General features: G+C 37.8%; 1 protein-coding gene and 1 pseudogene across 1 annotated transcript; one reads left to right on the forward strand and one right to left on the reverse strand.

Moving 5' to 3' along the window:
• The first annotated feature begins 2,239 nt into the window (after positions 1 to 2,239).
• LOC139834928 (ATP synthase subunit a, chloroplastic-like) lies at positions 2,240 to 2,819 on the forward strand (annotated as a pseudogene).
• A 10,462-nt stretch (positions 2,820 to 13,281) lies between these two features.
• LOC127309966 (photosystem I assembly protein Ycf3) lies at positions 13,282 to 14,735 on the reverse strand. The gene is made up of 2 exons (XM_071824857.1): positions 14,291 to 14,735; positions 13,282 to 13,568 (listed from the first exon to the last, which is right to left on the reverse strand). The coding sequence occupies exons 1-2, from the start codon at positions 14,514 to 14,516 to the stop codon at positions 13,408 to 13,410; spliced, it is 387 nt and encodes a 128-aa protein (XP_071680958.1). The 5' UTR covers positions 14,517 to 14,735; the 3' UTR covers positions 13,282 to 13,407.
• Between the last annotated feature and the right edge of the window lie 11 nt (positions 14,736 to 14,746).

The following is a 14,746-nucleotide window of genomic DNA, read 5'->3' on the forward strand; positions in this document are numbered from 1 at the left end:
TACTACAAGTGTTTTGCAAGCAACTGATTAATGGTAAGAATTATGGAGAAATCCTTTTATTCGAAAAAGGGCGATAGGTTAGATTCTTCATCTTATATATGAAAAATCGAGATCTTAGTTGACATAACGCAAAGATGCCAAAAGTGGAACAATATACTTTGAAGCGCGTTCTAATTGATTCATTATTCCCCGAATCTCCGAAAGAATTGAGAAAGTTGGAATGAGCGTATACCAAGTTCTTGGAGATCATCCCCCTGGGGATTCTTGATGGAGCTGACTAACCATAGCCCAAAGTCTGGTCAATTTCTTATGTATAATAAACAAAACCTGTATCCCAAAGCAACTGTTAATGTCCCATTATGGAAATACAAGATAAATTAGATAGACATATATGAAAATCGAGATCTAGTGACCCATAACGCAGATGCTCAAAGTGCGATTTCGAAGATGGTCTCAATGTTTTTCACCTGAAATCTAATCGGACTATTTGAGCGAGCGAGCGAACGGGCGAACTTGGTGGAGCTGGACCTAATCTGAATGTCGATTTATCGATCCCAGGGCAATTCCATGAATAGACATGAAATTTTCCTAGCTACGCCAAGTTTCATATCAAAAGTGTTTCAAGAAACTACTCAATGTTTTTTTAGCAGGAAAGCTGCTACCTACGAGGGTCGAACCCCCAGTGAGTCATGAGAGGAGTTGAAAGAAAACTGGCGGGGGCTCTAACAAAGTTCAGTATCTGGGGAACCCGTTGATTTTCAGTTCCAAAATTTGTCCATCGTTCCCGAACACCGCGAGGTCAGAACCGTGGTGGTTGAAATTCAAAAAACAAAATCTATTCGCGTCGGAGGCGGGACAATGATTTCTCCATACCCAAAATTTAGTTTCTTCGGAATTCTTTATTTTGACATAATTCAAACAAATCTGGCTATGAGAAAATGAGAGATTTTACTACATTTAGTTTACGAGTTAAGAACTGAGTAACAAGGACAATTTTTTACTTTACTGGAAACTTTTGAACCCCAGAAGTTAGGCAGATTTCATAAAAATTTTATATTTTGAATTGAAGTAAGAAAGAGATTTAGTTAATTCATTAAGGTTAAAAAATAGTTAATTCATTAAAGCCATTATATTTATACAATGTATCAATTATCTCGATAGGGGATATTATTTATTTCAAATTATTTTAGGTCTTTCTTAATCCTTCAAGAGAAAAATTCCGTAATGTCGAATTAATTAATGGTAGGATGAAAAAAAAAAGAGAAAATCAAGAGGAAAATGTGGAAAAAATGACAGAAGATGTTGGAACATCAGGCCGAAGAGATGGTAGAAACAGGGGAGTTCATTTGGCCATGGTGGAAATTAAGAAAGTGGAATCCGAAGATTGGCGCACTTTATTTCGGCAAAGCCTGAATACTCATATTATAAATCTCTAAAGGCAACAACTTCGTTTTTTATCAGAAGCTGTGATGTTTAACGATGCAGCAAGAAGTCAGGGAAAAAATTCTTAATTGTGTACAAAAAAGAGCGACAGATTTAAGCATCAGCTGCAATGAAGCCGTTGTCGTATGTTAATAAAAAGTGGTTCAGATAACATGTTAACTAATTGGTCGATAACGAAAACTAGACTTTTCTCCGAATTTAAGAGACTTAAACAGAAAGAAAAATGGGAAAATTCCAACATCTCCCAAAAAGATGGCTGTCTTGAAAATTATCTACCTTGCAAGATATCTCGGCGAGGATCAATATGACGAGATTGCCGAGACATTGTGATCGTCCTTGATCAGCAAGAAAAAATGCTATATATGTAGCGAATGTGCCATTTTGGGGGATTCCTAGCAATTTCTTTAGTCGATACAAATTACGACTCCGCGAATACCGCGAATTCCAGCCAACGATAACACTATGACTCAATTCGATTGATTAACAAATTAGTATTTGCAATTCTTGAGGAGCCATTCTCTCTATATAAGAAATCATTGATTAAGAAAGGAATGAAATTAATTAACTTGGGCAGGCAGCTGTATAGATTTATGGAATCCTTACTATTCTATTTTTGTTTTGCATAGAAAGGAGAAGGATATATATTAGAGAGTGTGATATATTATGATCTGATAATACTGCTTAATCCCTAATATAAGATTAATACTTCAAGATTGCTGAGTTGAGAAAGGAAAAGATTTGAATCAAAAAGAAAATTCCTTTTGAAGTTCAATTTTTATCCGGAAGACGAATTTGATCTATACCTTGTTCCATTAAAACACTCAGGAGTTGATACGATATATCGAATGTAAGTAGGCCAAACATGGCAAATAGGAAGTTTCCAAATTCATGCCCAGAAATTACTCATCACTTCTTTGGAGTTGTGAATACAATCTTGCTAGGTTCAGTTGTTGGCATATCTATTCCGGGAAAATCCTGGCAATACCGATGGACTTGTCAGAATTTCAGAATATGTCCTTCCGAGTTTATTCGAGAGACTGAGCAAAACTCAGATTGGAGAAGAATATGGTCACAAGGTTTCCATTTATTCGCACAATTTTGTTTCGAATTGTCAGTGTGCTCTTTTACCTTGGAAAATTATAGAGCTACCCCATGAGAAAGTAGCTTGGCACGCAGCTGTGTATACGAATGATATAAATGCTACTGTTGCTGCTTACTCACGTCAGCTTGCCATATTTTATGCGGAGTCTTGCAAGAGAAGTTGGAGGCTATTTCGAAATATCATGTGAACCCACCAACTCAATCGCTTTATGAATTAACATGCTAGAGGACTCACAAAACCGATATCAACAACCGACAGGAATATGGGAAACTGAAGGAATGAGTGATAGTTAGTTGTTATTGTTCTTGTTTCTTTAGTCCCATAATGTCTATACTAAATAAATGTTTCTTGGATTGTTACAATGAGACATTCAAGCTCTTATTTTTGGACATTGTAGCCATATAGATAGTAGCGTGAATCATGGAGAGTCATTGGTGAATTGACTAGTTTTAAAATAGTCTTTTTGGCTTAGCTCAATTATCGCGCAATTTACAGACTTGGTTGCACAAAAATAGTTAAGAAATGGACCTATAGTATATGCAACCTAGGGAGGAGAGGAAAGAATAGACTCTATTATGGAGTTGGCAAATATACGGCCAGAGGAGTGGGGGAGTCGAACTAGATCTATACTATGAATTATATATCCTTAATGTCTATAGAGTGGAATGTCATCTTTGTAACGGGACTCTTTAAGAGAATGTTTTAGAATCACATTCATTCAATAAATGAAAATGAAAAATATGAAAACAAAATAGAAAGAACAGATGTATATAACAGTATTATATATACCTAGGTTAATTCATTATGTAATCAGTCTAATATGGGTCTCTTCTATATAATTCAGACAATTCACATTATCATTTCAATTTGTTACTTTTGGTTACTTCTCACACTAGAAAATAGAGCTTAGTATGCTTACTTCTCCCTAATAAAGCTATGAAATGGGGCTAGAATTTCTTGGTTGATGCTAATCATAACCATTTCTTTTTTGACGAGGGGGGCTCACCATGAATCCACTTGGTACTGCTTTGCGTATTTAGCTCTGTTTGCTGCTGGATTGGCCGTGGAGCTTGGAATTCTGGTCAGGCCTGGAGACTGCTAACTGCGAGACAAAACATGAAGTAATTGTGCGAGACTTGGCTTCCAGAAAGCAGAAGGTAAAATGCAGTGCACAACTAGCAGTCTAGCAGTCTATGGAAGCACCTAATTTATGGACTGAATTGCTTTTTGCGACTAGCACATTGCTGTTTAATCCTAAAAAGTAAAATAAATAACCGGTCTACGGATTAGATACTATTTTTTTGTAAGATGAGTATTTGCTTCTGCAATTCCAATTATATCAATACTTTATTTTATTTACTCCTATTTATTTTTTCTGGAATTCTCTGGAATTTTATTAGGGGTATAATACCCCGCCCCGGGAATTGCTATGATTAATTTAGGAAGATATGCTCGCCTTCTTCCTTCCCGTCGCGGGCCCCTTAGTTTAGGAAAGTAGAAGTTTTTCCTTTATTTTAAGGAATTTTGGAACATTTCAAGCAAGAGAGGTCTTTTCTTTCTGGGTCAAAGAAACAAAGACCTAAGACTTGAAGATCACAAGACAAGTACTGACTGAAAATCTATTTGCATTAAAAAAAACCGGATCAAAAGAGCGAGCATAAGTAAGTGATCGAAAAACTTTTATTCTTTGTTCGTCACAGATCCCTATAGAAGATTTATGGGAAAGCGCTATGAAATATGTAAAAATCTTTTCGTTTTTGCTCACTGGCGTGAGCTTCGGGAAAAGCTTATCTAATATTTTAGCAACCAAATCTAATAGGTATCTAACTGTAGTGGTTGGTGTTTTTGATTTTTTTGGAAAGAGAGTGTGTCGTGTCTATTTCAGAATAGGTGGATCTAGTATCCGGCTGCACTTTAGAATATTTTTTGTATTATTTAGGATAAATAAGAAAAGGAGTACACGTCCTCGACAAAATTACTTCTGAATAAATTTAGAAATCACATGAACCCATGAAGGAGACAGCTATTTCGCGACTCACTAGTAAATCCCACTTTGGATTCTCTATAAACCAATAATGTGAGACTATTAACGCGGTTAAAAACTAAACTGCTAATCAGGCAAAAAGTACTTTCTGCAACAACTATATTAGCTATTTACCGAAATGCTAAACGAAATAACTAATGTAGAATTTATCTGATAGGGTATGTATCATATCGATAAAAATGGTTTGAACTATTTACTAAGAAAAGGGGAGCACCCTACCCTTTTTTATCAATGCCGAATCACGGCGACCTATCTATAAAGGAAATTTGGATTTGAAAGAATTCTGGTAATTTTCATTTTCCATTTATTTGGTTAGTTTTTCTTAATGAAATTGAAATTATTAACTAAGGCAAATAAAATCCGAAATACAACTTTGCTGACCATCTAGAGGAAAGAGTCTTCAGCAATTCTTAATATTTATCTAGTCTTATATAGGTTTCCATATATTGAAATAGAAACATAAATCTAGTCTTATATAGGTTTCAATATATTGAAATAGAAACATAAAGAGAAGATAGAGGATAGGCTCATTACTTAACAAAAAAGGATATGAAAATAGCTATAGCAAAAGTAAAAAAAGAAAAAAGGAGCGTGAAAACAAATGAATCGAAGATTCATGTTTGGTTCGGGAAGAGATCATAAAAGTTGTAAACTTAATAGCAAAATAATCTACTTTCATTAAAAGATTTATTAGATAATCGAAAACAGAGGATCTTGAGTAGTATTTGAAATTCAGGAAAATTGCGTAGAGCGACCATTGAGAAACTCGAAAAAGCTCGGATTCGATTACAGAAAGTCGAACTAGAGGCGGATGAGTATCGAATGAATGGATACTCTGATATAGAACGAGAAAAAGCAAATTTGATTAATGCTACTTCTATTAGTTTGGAACAATTAGAAAAGTCTAAAAATGAAACCCTTTATTTTGAAAAAACAAAGGGCAATGAATCAGGTCCGACAACGGGTTTTCCAACAAGCCGTACAAACTCTAGGAACTCTGAATAGTTGTTTGAATACCGAGTTACATTTCCGTACGATTCGTGCTAATATTGGCATTCTCGGGTCCATGGAATGGAAGAGATAATTAAATTAATTAGGCTTTGAGCTTCTACTTTCGTTTAGAATTTAGGCATTATTTTCCCCTTGCTTCCGAAAAAGAGTAAAGAAATACTAATGGCAACTCTTCGAGTCGACGAAATTCATAAAATTCTCCGCGAACGTATTGAACAATATAATAGGAAAGTAGGGATTGAGAATATTGGTCGCGTAGTTCAAGTGGGGGATGGGATTGCTCGTATTATAGGTCTTGGTGAAATAATGTCAGGTGAATTAGTCGAATTTGCAGAAGGCACTAAGTATTGCTCTTAATTTGGAATCCAAAAATGTTGGGATTGTATTAATGGGCGATGGGTTGATGATACAAGAGGAAGTTTTGTAAAAGCAACAGGAAAATTGCTCAGATACCCGTGAGCGAAACTTGGGTCGTGTTATAAATGCTTTGGCTAAACCTATTGATGGGAAAGGAAATTATAGCTTCGGAATCTCGCTTAATTGAATCTCCTGCTCAAGTATAATTTCCAGGCGTTCCGTATATGAACCTCTTCAAACAGGGCTTATTGCTATCGATTCGATGATCCCTATAGGGCGCGGTCAGCGCGAGTTAATTATTGGGGACAGACAGACTGGCAAAACAGCAGTAGCCACAGATACAATTCTCAATCAAAAAGGACAAAATGTAATATGTGTTTATGTAGCTATCGGTCAAGAGCATCCTGTGTTGCTCAAGTAGTAACTAATTTCCACGAGGAGAGCCATGGAATACACTATTGTAGTAGCTGAAATGGCGGATTCACCTGCTACATTACAATACCTCGCTCCTTATACGGAGCAGCCTGGCTGAATATTTTATGTACCGCGAACGGCATACTTTAATAATTTATGATGATCTCTCCAAACAGGCACAAGCTATCGCCAAATGTCCCTTCTATTAAGAAGACCCCCGGCCGTGAAGCTTATCCCGGGATGTTTTATTTGCATTCACGCCTTTTTAGAAAGAGCCGCGAAATTAAATTCTCTTTTAGGCGAAGGAAGTATGACCGCTTTACCAATAGTTGAGACTCAATCTGGAGACGTTTCTGCCTATATTCCTACTAATGTAATCTCCATTACAGATGGACAAATATTCTTATCTTCAGATCTATTCAATGCCGGAATTCGACCTGCTATTAATGTGGGTATTTCTGTTTCCGAGTAGAATCCGCGGCTCAAATTAAAGCCATGAAACAAGTAGCTGGCAAATCAAAATTGGAATTAGCTCAATTCGCAGAGTTACAAACCTTTGCACAATTCGCCTCTGCTCTGGATAAAACAAGTCAGAATCAATTGGCAAGTCGACGATTAAGGAATTGCTTAAACAATCTCAGGCAAACCCTCTCCAGTGGAAGAACAGATAGCTACTATTTATACCGGAACGAGAGGATATCTGGATTCATTAGAGATTGAACAGGTAAATAAATTTCTGGATGACTTACGTAAACACCTAAGATACTAAACCTCAATTCCAAGAAATTCTATCTTCTAGCAAGACATTCACCGAGCAAGCGGAAATCCTTTGAAGGAAGCTATTCAGAGAACAGCTGGAACGGTTTTCCCTTCAGCAACAAACATAAATTTTGCACGTCTACTCTTTCTTGTTAGTAGAATTTGAATCGTGCAAAAAAATTTTCTTAGTTTTTAGTATAGTTATTTAAAGAATAGATAGAAATAAGATTGCGTCAATAGGATTTGAACCTATACCAAAGGTTTAGAAGACCTCTGTCCCTATCCATTAGACAATGGACGCTTTGTCTTTATATTTTATTCTTTCTTTACCCTTTTCTTGTTCTGAGAAAAAACTCTTAGACCGAAACTCTTTTAGAAATCAAAAAATCGATATACAAATGGATGATGTATATATCATGCATATATCATAAAGAAGGAGTATGGAGCCGCTAGTGGGAATCGAACCCGCAACCCCGAGGTTATGAGCTTTGTGAGCTACCAACCGCCTTAATCCTCTTAAACTAAGAGGAAACTAGTGGATAAAGAGGGCTGAATACGCCCCTCTACCATATCTATACAAATAGAATAGTCCATTTATACAGAATGGTAAGAGAACTCTTCTAGGATCATCAATTCCAGAAATTCATACAAATACGAAAGGAGATTTTATCCTTACCAACTAGATCTTGTTGCACCTGGTAACAAACATTCATAAACCATCTCTCGAAGTACGTGTCCGGATAGCCCAAAGTCTCGATAGTTAGCTCTAGGTCTTCCGGTCAAAAAACAACGTCGATGAAGGCGTGTAGGTGCACTATTACGTGGTAGGGATTGCAATTTTTCTCGCATTTTCGAGTTTTCACTCAAACTCAAGGACGAAACTTTGCTTCTTATCTTTTTTTAAAGATTGACGCATCAAATGATATGTCTGTACTCATGTCTGACTCTTCGTCTCCCGCTGACTCAATCTTTTTGCCATAATGTGCCGTTTCTATTCTTGCCAAGTATATGGTTCTAATCCTCGCTGGAAAAATAAATAGAAAAAGAAATCTAAGAAGGCGGATCCTCCCTATCTATCAAGAGTAATGAACTAGGTGCTGATACAGTAACAGTACAAAAAAACAAAAAAATAACTAAATTAACCAAATTTGCCTGATGTTGAGGCAATCAAGAAAGCTGCATAAGTGAATATATAACCCACGGAAAAGTGGGCTAATCCAACTAATCTTGCTTGCACAATGGAAAGAGCCACGGGCTTATCTCTCCAACGAATTAAATTAGCTAAAGGTGTGCGTTCATGAGCCCATGCTAAAGTCTCAATTAATTCCTGCCAATATCCACGCCAGGAAATTAAGAACATGAATCCAGTAGCCCAAACAAGATGTCCAAATAAGAACATCCATGCCCATACCGATAAACTATTCATCCCAAAAGGATTATATCCATTGATAAGTTGTGAAGAGTTTAACCATAAGTAATCTCTTAACCATCCCATCAAATAAGTGGAAGATTCATTAAATTGTGAAACGTTGCCCTGCCATAATGTGATATGTTTCCAATGCCAATAAAAAGTAACCCATCCAATGGTATTTAACATCCAGAAAACTGCCAAATAAAACGCGTCCCAAGCAGAAATATCACAAGTACCGCCGCGCCCTGGGCCATCACAAGGAAAACTATACCCAAAATCCTTTTTATCCGGCATTAATTTGGAACCACGTGCATCTAAAGCGCCCTTTACTAAAATCAATGTAGTTGTATGCAAACCTAGAGCAATAGCATGATGAACCAAGAAATCCCCAGGTCCTATTGTTAAGAAAAGCGAATTACTATTCTCATTAACAGCATTCAACCATCCTGGCAACCATAGGTTTCTACCTGCATTGAAAGCGGGGCCATTCGTTGAAGATAAGAGTATATCGAACCCATATGTCGTCTTGCCATGAGCAGATTGTATCCATTGGGCAAATATAGGTTCGATCAAGATTTGCTTTTCTGGAGTACCAAAAGCAAGCATGACGTCGTTATGAACATAAAGGCCCAGGGTATGGAATCCTAGAAAGAGACTAGCCCAACTTAAATGAGATATGATAGCTTCTTTATGGTCTAACATTCTTGCCAATACATTATCCTCATTCTGTTCCGGATTGTAATCCCTAATGAAAAAAATAGCTCCATGAGCAAAAGCCCCTGTCATAATGAACCCTGCAATATATTGGTGATGAGTATATAAAGCAGCTTGAGTAGTAAAGTCTTGTGCTATAAATGCATAAGCCGGTAAAGAGTACATATGTTGAGCTACTAAGGAAGTAATAACCCCTAAAGAAGCTAGAGCAAGGCCTAATTGAAAATGAATTGAATTATTGATTGTGTCGTAAAGGCCCTTATGCCCACGCCCTAATCGACCCCCCGGAGGAAGTATGCGCTTCTAAAAGATCTTTGATACTGTGCCCAATTCCGAAGTTAGTTCGATACATGTGACCAGCAATGAGAAAAATAAATGCAATAGCTAAATGATGGTGAGCAATATCGGTCAGCCACAAACTTTGTGTTTGTGGATGAAATCCCCCAAGAAGAGTTAGAATGGCAGTTCCCGCTCCTTGAGCGGTACCAAATAAATGATTACTCGAATCAGGGTTTTGGGCATAAAGATTCCACTGACCCGTCAAAAGGGGTCCCAACCCCTGGGGATAGGGTAATACATCTAAGAAATTATTCCATCTAACGTACTCCCCTCTGGATGCGGGAATAGCAACATGAACTAAATGTCCTGTCCAAGCCAAAGAACTTACCCCGAAAAGTCCTGACAAATGATGATTGAGACGAGATTCCGCGTTTTTGAACCACGAAAGGCTTGGTTTCCATTTGGGTTGTAGATGTAACCAACCCGCTATTAAGGACAGCGTAGAAAGAAATAATAGAAAAAGAGCTCCAGTATAAAGATCGTCATTGGTGCGTAATCCTATTGTATACCACCACTGATAAACTCCAGAATAGGCGATATTAACTGGACCAGCAGCACCTCCTCGAGTAAAGGCTTCCACAGCGGGTTGACCAAAATGAGGATCCCAAATAGCATGAGCAATAGGTCTTACGTGTAAAGGATCCTGTATCCATGATTCAAAATTTCCTTGCCAAGCTACATGAAACAGATTTCCGGACGTCCATAGAAAGATTATTGCTAACTGCCCAAAGTGAGAAGCAAAAATGTTCTGATAAAGACGTTCTTCAGTAATATCATCATGACTTTCGAAATCATGTGCGGTAGCAATACCAAACCAAATACGACGAGTAGTGGGGTCCTGAGCTAAGCCTTGGCTAAACCTGGGAAATCTTAATTCCATAATGCCTTTCAAATCCTCCTAGCCACTATCCTACTGCAATAATTCTCGCTAAGAAGAATGCCCATGTTGTGGCAATTCCACCCAGAAGGTAATGGGTTACTCCTACAGCACGTCCTTGTATAATGCTCAAGGCTCTAGGCTGAGTAGCAGGAGCAACTTTTAATTTGTTATGAGCCCAAACGATAGATTCAATAAGTTCTTGCCAATAACCACGGCCACTGAATAAAAACATTAAACTGAAGGCCCAGACAAAATGAGCACCTAAGAAAAAAAGACCATATGCAGATAATGAAGAACCATAAGACTGAATGACTTGTGATGCCTGTGCCCACAAGAAATCTCGAAGCCACCCATTAATCGTAATGGAACTCTGTGCAAAGTTTCCCCCTGTAATATGAGTTACTACCCCTTGATCACTTATAGTACCCCAAACATCCGACTGCATTTTCCAACTGAAATGAAAAATGACTACCGAAATTGCATTGTACATCCAGAATAAACCTAAGAAAACATGATCCCAGGCGGATACTTGGCATGTTCCCCCTCGCCCAGGCCCATCGCAAGGAAAGCGAAAACCTAGATTTGCTTTATCGGGTATCAAACGGGAACTGCGAGCAAATAAAACACCTTTCAAAAGTATTAATACAGTCACATGGATGGTAAATGCATGAATGTGATGGACTAAAAAATCTGCGGTTCCTAATGGAATAGGTAACAAAGCCACTTTACCGCCTACGGCTACTAACTCGCCACCTCCCCACGTTAAGCTGGTACTTGTTGTTGCACCAGGAGCTGTTACGCCAGGCGCAGTAGCATGGATATTTTGTACCCATTGAGCAAAGATAGGTTGTAATTGTATGGCGGTATCCGAAAACATATCTTGCGGACGGCCTAAAGCACTCATGGTATCATTATGAATGTATAAGCCAAAACTGTGAAAACCTAGAAATATACATACCCAGTTAAGGTGGGATATGATTGCATCTCGGTGTCTAAGGACGCGATCTAATAGATCGTTGTATCGAGTAGTTGGATCATAGTCTCTTACCATAAAAATTGCTGCATGTGCAGCAGCACCGACTATTAGAAATCCGCCAATCCACATGTGGTGTGTGAACAAGGAAAGTTGTGTACCATAGTCAGTAGCTAGGTATGGATAGGGGGGCATAGAGTACATATGATGAGCTACAACAATGGTTGTAGAGCCTAGCATAGCTAAGTTAAGAGCTAATTGAGCATGCCATGACGTTGTTAAGATTTCATAAAGACCCTTATGGCCTTGTCCTGTAAATGGGCCCTTGTGAGCCTCCAAAATATCTTTAAGTCCATGGCCAATACCCCAGTTGGTCCTATACATATGACCTGCAATTAGGAAAAGAATAGCAATAGCTAAATGATGGTGCGCAATATCAGTCAGCCATAGACCACCGGTTACTGGATCTAGTCCTCCGCGAAAAGTCAGAAATTCTGCATATTTGGACCAATTTAAGGTGAAAAAAGGGGTTGCTCCTTCGGCAAAACTAGGATAAAGTTGAGCCAAAAGGTCCCGATTCAGGATAAATTCATGAGGAAGTGGTATCTCTTTAGGATCAACCCCGGCGTCAAGAAATTGGTTAATTGGTAAAGATACATGGATTTGGTGTCCCGCCCAAGAAAGAGACCCAAGTCCTAATAATCCCGCTAAGTGGTGATTCAACATGGATTCTACATCTTGGAACCAGGCCAATTTGGGAGCGGCTTTGTGATAATGGAACCAACCAGCAAAAAGCATTAACGCTGCAAAAATCAATGCACCAATTGCAGTACAATAGAGTTGTAATTCACTAGTTATTCCAGATGCTCGCCAAAGCTGAAAAAACCCAGAGGTTATTTGGATTCCTCGGAAGCCCCCACCTACATCACCATTTAATATTTCTTGCCCTACTATAGGCCAAACTACCTGAGCACTGGGTCCAATGTGAGTAGGATCACTTAGCCATGCTTCATAATTGGAAAAACGGGCACCATGAAAGTACATACCACTCAACCAAAGAAAGATAATGGAGAGTTGCCCGAAATGAGCACTAAAGACTTTTCGAGAGATCTCCTCCAAATCACCGGTATGACTGTCGAAATCGTGAGCATCAGCATGTAGGTTCCAGATCCAAGTGGTAGTATCGGGGCCCTTAGCTAGTGTTCTTGAGAAATGGCCGGGTCTGGACCATTCCTCAAAAGATGTTTTTACAGGATCCCTATCCACAACAATTTTTACTTCTGGTTCCGGCGAACGAATAATCATTAAGTCCTCCTCTTTCCGGACAAGATATACAAAGAGACCCGCCAGCTGTCTTTTTAGTGAATTTTTGAAAGATAGATTTTGAAAGATAGATATTATGATTAGTTCTTTATCTTTACTATCTACCGTCCTTCTATTTTTTTAGTTATTCACTGGAGCAATTATATATTGAAGTCAATCCGAGGCAAGTGTTCGGATCTATTATGACATAAAGATTGGGTGCCTAAGGGACGTTGTTTATCTTGAAAAACAAATATTTCCCGACGTAAGAAAAAAAAATATTTTTGCAATTTTAGAAACTAGTGTATTTTTTTTTTAGGGTGTAAGCTCCTATATACATCTACTTTCCTTGAGCATAATATAGGGTTTTTTATTTTATTCTAAATTCCAAGATAACTCATTAGAGTTATTAATAATACAGTCCTGATATACTAGCGATATTTAGATTGCCCCTATTTTTTCTTTTTATTCACTTTATTACTTCTATTATAGACCCTATCCCTATGGTTTATCCTTATGAAATATCAGATAAAATAGAAGGTAGAAGAAAGGGATATAATGAAATTCTGGATTCGAGGATCTTACGACCTAATTTATTTGATTAATGGATCAACAACCAAACCACCCATTTTATGAAAAAGAAGGAGCGTGGTCTTTCTTATTCAAATTCAAAGCGCTTCGTAATCTTCAACCAGTTCTGTGCTTCAATATAATTTCCCGGAGTAAGCGCTATAGCTTGTTTCCAATACTCAGCAGCTTGATCAAACCAAGCTTCCGCAATTTCCGAATCACCCTGTAGAATGGCCTGTTCTCCTCGGTCGGAATAGGAGGTTCCTTCCCTTAGAACCGTACTTGAGAGTTTCCTACCTCATACGGCTCATAAATTGCTATCTTAATTTCCCCTATCTTAAACTGAATTTGATTTCTCAAAAATAGATCCCATTTGTTTTTGGGTTAAGGAGAAGAAGTTAATTACCTAAGTTTCAAACCCTAATTTTTATCAATAATCAGTTTGATCTTTTTTCCCACCTTCAGAAAGATGAAGCATAGATAGATCTAGAGACTTCGTTCTAATTTTCTGAAAGGTAACTATCCCGGTTTCATATATGAAATCTCTATAGAATCCTTGAAAAAGACTTTTTTCCATAAGAAAGAAAAAAGAACTTACTATCTTTGGGATCTGATACTACACCGCTGCTTAATCCTTTAGTGGATCGGCTCTATTACATAAGCAGATTCCTAAATTTTGCCCCATATCATGGGATAAGTAAGCAGTTTTTTTTTTAGTTGTATCGACCCAGTTGCTCACTAATTGATCTTTACGGTGCTTTCTCTATCAATTGGAGAACTTTATCCATAGAGTAGTAGTATAGGCGATACTTTCTTCCTTTTTTGATTCGCGTGAAGTGTCCTTCTTTCCTACAGCTGATAGGGAAAAATCATTGTTTTTACGATCCCTATGTAGAAAGCCTTTTTTTGTAGTATTTACTAGAAAATTTGATCCTCTCTTTTTTCTTTCTATAGTGGAGATAGTCGCACGTAATGACAGATCACGGCCATATTATTAAAAGCTTGCGGTAAGAAGGGGTTTCGTTCTAGTGCCCGAAAATAATATTCCAAAGCCTTTGTATGCTCTCCATTGCTTGTGTGTATAAGGCCTATGTTATAGAGTATATAACTTCGATCATAGGGATCGATTTCTAGTCGCGTAGCTTCATAATAATTTTGCAAAGCTTCCGCATAATTTCCTTCGGATTGAGCCAACATCCGTTACGGTCGTTCATTCTATTCAAAAAATCTCCGTTGCAAAACCGTACATGAGGTTTTCATCTCATACGGCTCCTCCCTTCTGTACATAGTACTAAGCGAAATAATCTATAGAATAAAAATAGAATTAGTCCCATCTCATTATGAATTGAAAGGGGCTGGTATTTTTCCAAGAAATCTCTAGCCAACCTTCCCGCAAGAAGTTTTTCTTAACACCAATGAATTCTATT

Source organism: Lolium perenne, unplaced genomic scaffold (assembly GCF_019359855.2).
Source record: "Lolium perenne isolate Kyuss_39 unplaced genomic scaffold, Kyuss_2.0 unplaced77, whole genome shotgun sequence".
NCBI lineage: Eukaryota > Viridiplantae > Streptophyta > Magnoliopsida > Poales > Poaceae > Lolium > Lolium perenne.

Coding starts and splice junctions, on each gene's coding strand:
- LOC127309966 (XM_071824857.1), bottom strand. CDS start 14,516: ATGTTGGCTCAATCCGAAGGAAATTATGCGGAAGCTTTGCAAAATTAT. Junction 13,569..14,290: donor TATGGCCGTGATCTGTCATT/ACGTGCGACTAT, acceptor CCTCCTATTCCG/ACCGAGGAGAACAGGCCATT.